This window comes from Dreissena polymorpha, chromosome 5 (assembly GCF_020536995.1).
Source record: "Dreissena polymorpha isolate Duluth1 chromosome 5, UMN_Dpol_1.0, whole genome shotgun sequence".
Taxonomy (NCBI): domain Eukaryota; kingdom Metazoa; phylum Mollusca; class Bivalvia; order Myida; family Dreissenidae; genus Dreissena; species Dreissena polymorpha.
In genome coordinates, this window is record NC_068359.1 from 73,169,444 (window position 1) to 73,179,044 (window position 9,601).

Genomic DNA, 9,601 nt, shown 5'->3' on the forward strand with positions numbered 1-9,601 from the left:
AAGGTAAATGAAGCAATGCACGATGATTCATCACCACTGGAAAACAGTGTTGTTAGGTCCTACATCAGAGTTTCAACATTTCGTAAACCAGTTCATTCAATTGGCTACAATGCCCGTTGAATTACGAGTACATAATTAACTTAGGCAACTGACTATTGAACGATATGGTGGCATTGGTAGTTAGTTTTATGTACTGATTTCCCACCAATTCAAGCCTCTATCACATTGGGTTTTATTTTTTTAACCCATCATACTTTTGGTGAGACATGCCCCGGTTAACTGTCAGCGTGAGATTAACAAGAACCCCAACTAACATACATTTTTTAAAGATTGCTATTCATCAGAATAAGAAGTCCGCATTGCAACAAGGTTTAAAATGTCTACGTGTTCATAAAATTGGCTGAACGTGGATTATTTGCTGAAACCATGTCAGAAATGATAAAAAGCTTGAATGCATTTCTTTGATAACAATCTTAACAAGAGATGTAAATAAAATGTTTTTTCCTCGGTTTTAGAACATTTTTGCATTATTTCAAATCCCCCACCATGTATAAAACAGCAACCGTAATAAAGGTTGTAACTAGCGAACAATACCTTTCTCGGCACGGACGTCGCAATCTTGACCATCACGCGATTACCCCTTCTGAAAACGTGCTCGTTACATCGTTAGAAACAAGGTTTCGCTACCGACCGACCATTCGACCTATGAACAGACCCAAAGGGGGCATAATATGGGAAGAAACAAGAAATTTGAAAGCAGGAGATATTATTAGTTTTCGCTGCACTTTTCTTCAATCTACCTTCATAATACGGTTCAATATAATCCTGTTTTCAGGGTGCTAATCAACGGGTTTTTCACGAATTTACACACGACCTGGACAGAATGTAATCACACCATTAAGAACTTCATTTTTTTTTAATTTTTCAAGTAATTGAAATACATTTTCTAAACCCTTAGTGCATAAACGACAGTTTTCTTGCAGTTTGTGCCGATATCTTAAGAATAATTCCTTGAATACATCTGAAATTGGTGACACAATTTCACGCTGCGTGAAGAATAATCAATCGTGCAGTATACATGTACATGGAATTTTTTAACAAGAACACAGGCTTATCTAATAAAGTAATTCTGATGTATTTAACATTGCTATAAGCAGCATAAAATCTGTCTGTTATGCACTATTTGAAATTCTTAAGAAAAAATGTTTTAAAAAGTTATTTGGAAAAAAGCAGCACTTACCGGCGTGTTTACATCAATTGACGGTTAATTGGAAACCCAACAAAGTCACGTGATCATGCACCCTGGTTTAAGTTTTCAAAAGAGGCACCTGAAATTAATTTATGTACAAACGAAAATTAAGGAAAATTACTATACAAATTTAGCAGCAATAGTTGTAGTTCTTATGCAATGCACAAACCCTAAATGTTATCTACTTACCTATTACCTTTTGGGTTTCAACTAGATATCTCTTAATATTTTACTCTACAGACAAAGTGTATGTATACAATTAACCCCCACCCCCACCCCCGCCTCCATTTACGAATATCAAATCAAAGTGTCAATTGTTCCAAATGAATACCTATTATACCTGTATAGTTATGCTCAGGACAAAAATGCGACGGCCCTAAGTAGGGACTACAAACGGAAAACCTGCATCCAGTATACCATGCAATACCACCTCCCCACTCCAACCCACCCCGCCCAACTTGCAACTTTGCTTAAAAGTCATCTACCAAAAAGAATACATGGAACAGGTAATACATAGTTATTCTGATTGTTAGTTAGAATTCGCTTAACCCATGTATGCCTAGCGTCTAGACAAAAGGCCTTAGTAAACAGCGTAGACCCAGATGAGACGTCGCTTGATGCGGCGTCTCATCAGGGTCTGCGCTGTGTGCTTCAAGGAATTTCTGTATATTTTAAATATAGAAATAAATATAGTAGACATCCCTAATTTTGGAAATGTATTGATCCAATTTAGAAGGATTGGAGTGCCCACTAGGCATAAATGGGTTAATTAACAATTGATGACGTTTATTTTTCTCGCTGCATATAATTATCGCATAAAAAGACGCCGCAAAAAAAAAAGAATTTTACATAATTTATCTGCAAAATGATATTGAATATACATGTCATTTAAATATTTTTTTACCAAATAAGTGGAATGAAGTGAAAATATGTATCATCAGTTCATATTTTATTTATACATGACTTAACGATAACCTATTCATTACACAATATTACAATAACAAAAAGGCAAACTCTATAAATCAATGTAATTTGAAAGTCGCTAAGTTCACACATAGCACAGCCATTGCTAAGAGCTGAAACATAAAAAAACAATAACGAAAAAATTAATTTAGTTTAGTTTAAACCTATTTATTTTAGCTCGATTGCATCGAAAGCCTAAGGCTTATATAAATGCTCTCGAGTCCTTTCCTGGGACTAGAACCAGTACTTGGTGTCTATGGGGGAGATCTAAAGCACGCTCCCTCGGTGGGGATCAAACCCGTGACCTTCCGGGAAATTACAGTATAAATTTGTATAATAAGTACAAATCAATGTTTTAAGAATTTAGTTCGTGCATATAAATGACAAAGCTGACAGTTATATGCACTAATTAAATTGTAACAAAACAATGACAGACGATTGAGTTATATGCAGCTTAATCGACAATTTGTTTACTGCAATAAAACAAGACATCATGATGATGTTTATAGCTATCATTGCCCACATAGTCATTTTCCTTCAATCGGCACAATATTTCAGACGTGCTCTGTGATTGCACTAGCTAATCTGGGACGACACTTTACGCACATGCATTTAACCCCCTTTTAACAGAGCACTTTTCATTTATAAATACGACACAGTGATGGCATACATGCGCAGCGACAATATACGTTTCAATGACGTTAATATTCGTACTTGTTATAACAAAAATGCACTCGTTTAATTATTAAGTGTTATTTTGATGAATATTTTGAATTGCGTTCTTTTTGCGTGTTTCGTTTACTATTTTTGCATTAGTAGCGGTCACATTAAGTAGCATTCCCTTATAAGTCACAAATGTATGCATTGAATATGTACTTGTTGGTTGAATAATAAAACGTTAGTGTAAATATAACACCTTAGTATTATGCAATCCATTTGCACGTGCCGACCTCGCAGTGACTGCGATTGTTCACTTCGTATTTAACATACGACAGGCTATTGGTTTTAGCTGTTACCCCCCCCCCCCCACCCCTTCCCATCTGCTCGCCTCCTACCAAAATCCTAAAAATTGCCAATTTGTAATACACAAGACAATTAATTGATTAGCAAAAAAAATTGTTATTGTTAACTAATATATGTTCATGAACTATGTCAATAGCGTCATATTTATACATCGACTAGTTATCGAGTTATGCTCGGGGCTAAACAGTCATGACTGATAACGCAAGATAAAGTTAACATACAGTCAAAGTGTATTTAATAATTTGATGCGAAAGATACAGTCGATATATGAGCGTATCACACTGCCATTGCTAAGAACTGAAACACAACACACAACAAACTAAACAAGACTATTGCCAAGCAATAATAGTCCCCTACCGGCTCCACCATTGTCAGAAATTCCACCATTGTCAGAATATTTTTTTATTTGTTGCCATAGCAACCAGAATTTTTGACGTAGGAACAAAATGAAATGACGTGCATAATGTTCATATTGCCATCTATCCATGTTCCAAGTTTCATGAAAAAATATTCAGAACTTTGAAAGTTATCGCAGGATCCAGAAAAACACCATTTTCAGCAGTATTTCTAGTCTATTTGTTGCCATAGCAACCAGAATTTTAGACGTAGAAACAAAATGAAATGACGTGCATAATGTCCATATTGCCATCTATTTATGTTCCAAGTTTCATGAAAAAATATTAAGAACTTTTAAAGTTATCGCAGGATCCAGAAAAGTGTGACTGACTGACTGACTGACAGACAAACTGACAGACACACGGAGTGCAAACCATAAGTCCCCTCCGGTGAAACCGGTAGGAGACTAACTATAAAGATACAATTAACAATAGTAATGAAATGCGTATAACATGTCAAAAACAATTAATTGGAAATTTAGTTCATGCCCAAGCAGATTAGTATACATATACCAAGTACATTGTAACGTCATGAATTCGAGTAAACTTAATCGACAACTTGATAATTGCTATAAAACAATGTATTATTTAGATCTTGTATAGCACCCATTGTTCGGATTATCATTTTACTGAAATCCGCACGAACGTATTGTCAGATATTAAACAATTGTAATACGTATTTCTAACACAAACAATGCATTCGGTAACGTATTGATTGTTCTTCTACAACTTTATCAAACATTTTGCATTGCGGTTGTTGAGTGTTTCGTTGCATCTTTTTGTATTAATTAAGCAGTGGTCATTTACCATACCATTTCCGTGTATGTAGCTTTACTAACGCGTCATGAATACGTCTTGAAAATCAAAAACAATTCAGTAACGTATGCGTTCATAATGTATTTGCTGGTCAAATTGTAAGTGCGGAAATGACATCCTCGCAACATGCAATCCATTTGCACATAAAGACCTGAAAATTACTAAATGTTCACTGTGTATTGGTTCTACTTATTGCCTTGAACTAGCCATATGCTGTCATAAACCTTGCTAGTCATTGGTCATTAAGCGCACAAGTGCAATGAGTACAAATCCGATAAAGCTAAAAATTATTTTCAGGAAATCCGGATCGTGTGTGCCCAGTTCCCGAAATAGAATCTCGAAAAACGTCACAAACAGGAAAGTCCCTGTGGCAATTCCTTGCAGAACCGCAGAAACGGTCTCCCTTGCGGTGACGTCATCGGAGCTATTTATAGCTTCGCCGTTAAGGATTCCAATCGGACTAATAATGGCCAGGAATACAATAACACACACGGCTTTCTTTGCGGATGCGAGAATCTCCAAAGACTGGAGGCCAATTGTGAAGAATACTAGACACTTGTGTAGAGCAACAGCTCCAAGAAGCTGCCAAACCTTGGAAGATTTTGTCATCAGTCCTATCGCCAGGCCATCGAAAATCATATGCAGTGACAATGCAACCATTAACACAATCCCTCGTATTTTCAAGCGTCTAATGTCATCTGCGTCAATGTCTAAAGCGCTCCGAATGGCATCATGTGTGCTTGGCTTTGCGTCAACTTCCGTAGACGCCTTATTGCGAATAACGATCCGGTCACTGTTGTAGAACACGACTTCCGTTTGAAACGGCGTCCCATCACGTGACAACCCACTTCCAGCGTAAGGATTGATACCGGATTTGTCTAAGGATTCGTCCACAGTGCCATATGTGTGGTAGGTAAAATCGTCAGCGTATGAGGAGTCCTCGAATTCGCTATGTACTAGAATCTCCTTGTCTTTGTCTTTGACATCGGCGCTATGGCGAGCTCCGTTGCAGTGTAGTTCGTTTTTCTCTTTCTTCTCTTTTTGTTGCGCTTGTGGCTCCACTGCGTTTGAAGTTGAGCCCAAAATCGGACTCTTTTCTTGGAGCTTTTTCCTTGGTGAGCAACACATATGGGAGAAATGCTCAATAGCCAATATCAAGAACAGGCCAATACATAAAAGTAGTTCAGTTAAAGGGTATTCAGTATGATAACTGTAATGTTCAAGCGCATTTCCCATAGCCTCGCGCGCTTCCGGCAAAAGATTCAAAAGTGATACGCCAAAAAATACTCCGCCTGAAAAGCAGTTCATCAGACTGACTGCGCGTTTTAGCTTACCGGAATTTTCAAATTTATTAATCAGACACTTGACCATCAAAATCGACAAAGTTCCACTTAAAATGGATAATCCAAACAAAATAAACAAACTTGCAATCTTGCTGGAATCCATGACGATTGCCCGATTTTGCGAAATGTTGTTTATCCACAAACGCACAAAGATATAAATATCGGTTACTCTCCGCGCACATAGGCTTATTAAACACAAACTTAATTGTAATTACAAACATCCACTGCAAATTTATGTCAATACGGACACCACTGCGGTTTTTGTATAAAAACAACTGAATATTGTTAAAGCGTTCATGCAAATCACGGTAATTCACCACCATCGAAAACCACAGCGTTGTTTGGTCGACGTTTAATAAACTGAGACGAATGACTTTCGAACGTTACACAAATGTTTTTTAATAATGTGTTTTGGTCTTCAATTAGAAAAAAAGTGAACACATTCATAAATTGAGCCCGATTTAAAAGTTCTTAATTTTAAAGTTAAACTTTCTTCACGTGAGTCAAATACTTCTTACTGCACATTTTAATGCGTCTTAAAACGATCGCCTGGTCTCAATTATCATCCAACTTAATGAGCAGTTGTTAACGTCAACGTTTATTTACTAGCGTGTTTACGTTCATGTACAGCAGTTATTATTATTCGTCTGCATCACTGGTTAAGTATAACTGAATTGAACGTAATCAGATACAATTACACATTCGACATCAATTATCGTATATGGCCTTTCGTTATCAAATATATGACATTATTTATGTTTATATATTCAGTCGTTTAAACGCAAAGTGTCCTTGACTTGATAAACACGTGAACACTGTATCCGGGAAGTGTTTATGGTTGATGATGTTCTACGCATGTTAAATAATAATATTACGAGTTGGTATTCGTGGTGAATATAAAATGAACATTTATTATTTTGGTGGCAAATGTATTAAAATATATGTTAATGTTGCAGATGCAGTAGCAGTAGAAGCAGTAGCAGTAGCAGCAGCAGCAGCAGTAGCAGCAGCAGTAGCAGTAGTAGTAGTAGTAGTAGAAGTAGTAGTATATGTAGTAGTAGTAGTAGTAGTAGTAGTAGTAGTAGTAGTAGTAGTAGTAGCAGTAGTAATAGTAGTAGTAGTAGTAGCAGCAGCAGCAGCAGCAGCAGCAGTAGCAGTAGTAGTAGCAGCAGTAGTAGTAGAAGTAGTAGTAGAAGTAGTAGTAGCAGTAGTAGAAGTTGTTGTAGTAGTAGTAGTAGTAGTAGTAGTAGTAGTAGTAGTAGTAGTAGAAGTATTAGTAGTAGTAGTTGTTGTTGTTGTTGTTTCAGTAGTCGTAGTTGTTGTCGAAGTTGAATTTGTAGTGGCAGTAGTACAAGCTTCACAATTTTTGTTTACATCTACATATTTTAAAACTTATATTGTATACATGATTTCACATCGCCTGAGTTAGACCAATAGGCTGATGACATACCGGATTTGCGAATATTTAAAAATTCATCAACATTACTTTTGCCAAGTTACAATCCGTTTTGATTGCATGTTATACCGGATTACACTTAATGAAACAGCATTTGAAACAAGGAATAAAATTGCATGCGTTGCTTAAAGCGAGACTATACGAATATGTACGAAATATCTTCGTCACTATCGGCTCGGGGCGCTAATTTGTCTTTGCTGCATTTTATGAAATTCGTCTTCAATGTATAACTTGTCGTGCCTATTTTGTGTTATTTTAGCATATTTTTATCAATATACTACAATTGAACACATATAAAAATATTAAAGCGAGACTATACGATTACATGATATACATGTAAATAAATATTTGACAAAATCGTATAGTCTCGCTTTAAGACTTTGCGATATAAAAACAACGCATTGTTTATGTTTAAAAGCAAACGTATGAGTCGTTTTAAACATGCAAGAATATTTACATGAAAATAAGACGGTTCATACAGTCGATTCCAGCGTAGTGATACAAACAAATAAAATATTAGTTAATCAAATAATTTCAAATAAATGCGCTTCGCATTTACGCTGTGATAAAATCCCGCAAAAATGTAGTAATTGACCTCTTGAGTAATTACTTTACAAATTCGCGTCGGACCTGCTTTGTTGACACTATGCACGAAGCAGAATTTTCCTTGTATCGGTCAATCCACAGTTAATATACAAGAAATATGTAGGTAAAACCACACTTAAATGCACAGGAGTTTGTTATTTGTAGTGTTTAAGTCGCATGGTGACGGCTGTTTGTGGTGGGATTATATTTTCTGATTCAGAAACAAAACTACGTTCTCTTCTTAGCAGAGATGTTACTTTTGTTAATATCTGAAGATTTGTAAAGGACACTGATTAAATGTGCAATGTTATACCTATGAGAAATATCTGTTATACTTGTACACAAAATGCTTGTTTCCGTCCCAAACCATGAAAATGCATCTTTAAATATGAATACTCTCAAACGAATGTCAGTGGTTTATTTTGTTCTCATTGAAATTGCTATCCATACAAGCTATTTGACATCATATCAATCATTAAATAAACATTTGTGTTATTGTTTGAAGCAATTATTTTTAAATCGGATTAGTAAATCTGGATTCTAAAGCCCAAGTCTCACTATTGGCGGTAGAGCCCCGGTCCATCCCGGTTTGCTAACGCCAGTCGACCGGCGAGAACCGGGATGATTGGTCGAAAAAAAAATAACGCGGTCACACTATTGTCCGGTGCCGCCCGGTTGAAGCCGGTCAACAACCCGGCAGAGTCCCGGTCAACCCCGGACTATCTACGGTCTATCCCGTTAAAGCCCCGGCAGAGCCCCGGTTGTCGCCGGTAATGCCCAGGTGGATCCCCGGTGAAAGCCGGCAGCGTCCCGGCAGCGTCCCGGTAGCATCCCGGCAGCATCCCGGTAGCATCCCGGAAGAGCCCCGGTCTACCATAACTCCGTCGGCACTCACTGGCATAAGACCCCGGAAGAGATACGGCAACGCTCCGGTGTAATCGCGGTCATCGCCGGTAATGCCCAGGCGGAGCCCCGGTGAATTCCGGTGGCGTCCCGGCAGAGCGCCGGATTACCGATCTACCGTAGCAATACCGGGACTCTGTCCACCTGGGCACCACCGGCGACAACCGGGGCGTTGCTGCAGCTCTGCGGGGTATGTATGGGCCCCGGTGGAGCTACGGTGCCGTCCCGGTTGTTCCTGGTGCCGTCCCGGTTGTTCCCGGTGCCGCGCCGGTCGTTGCCGGTCCTTCCCGGTGACTCCCGGTACATCCCGAAGGTATTAACCAGTTTAATACTTACCCAGTAGGGCCCCGGTTGTCCCCGGTCGTCCCCGTTTCATCCCGGTCGTCCCCGGTGGAGCCCCGGTTCATCCCGGTAGAGCCCCGGTTCATCCTGGTAGATCCCGGATCACGAACCTGGGCTCAAATGGGTGGGTATTAAAATGTTTTATAACGGGATTGAAGCCTGTCAACAACCCTGCAGAGTCCCGGTCAACCCCGGACAAGCTACGGTTTATCCCGGTGAAGCCCAGGCATAGCCACGGTTGTCGCCGGTAATGCCCAGGTGGAGTCCCGGTGGAGCCCCGGTGAAAGCCGGCAGCGTCCCTCCAGCGTCCCGGCAGCGTCCCGGCAGAGCCTTGGTCTACCGTAACACCGCCGGCACTCATCGGGGCTATACCGGTATCAGACCCAGGCAGAGCTACGGCAACGCCCCGGTTTAATGGCGGTCGTCGCCGGTAATGCCCAAGCGGAGCCCCTTTACATCCTTTAGACCACAGCGCCATCTACACCATTCTAGTTCTTATTGAAGCATTTCTTTGTTCCACATTTTT

General features: G+C 39.2%; 1 protein-coding gene across 1 annotated transcript; it reads right to left on the reverse strand.

The window, feature by feature from the left end:
- Positions 1-3,453: 3,453 nt before the first annotated feature.
- LOC127831040 (zinc transporter ZIP1-like) lies at positions 3,454-6,507 on the reverse strand. Its single transcript, XM_052356024.1, has one exon. It carries the CDS (start codon positions 5,890-5,892, stop codon positions 4,675-4,677), a length of 1,218 nt encoding a protein of 405 aa, XP_052211984.1. The 5' UTR covers positions 5,893-6,507; the 3' UTR covers positions 3,454-4,674.
- Between the last annotated feature and the right edge of the window lie 3,094 nt (positions 6,508-9,601).

What these genes read in the sequence shown, in the direction of transcription:
- LOC127831040 (XM_052356024.1), bottom strand. Translation starts at nt 5,892, where the DNA reads ATGGATTCCAGCAAGATTGCAAGTTTGTTTATTTTGTTTGGATTATCC.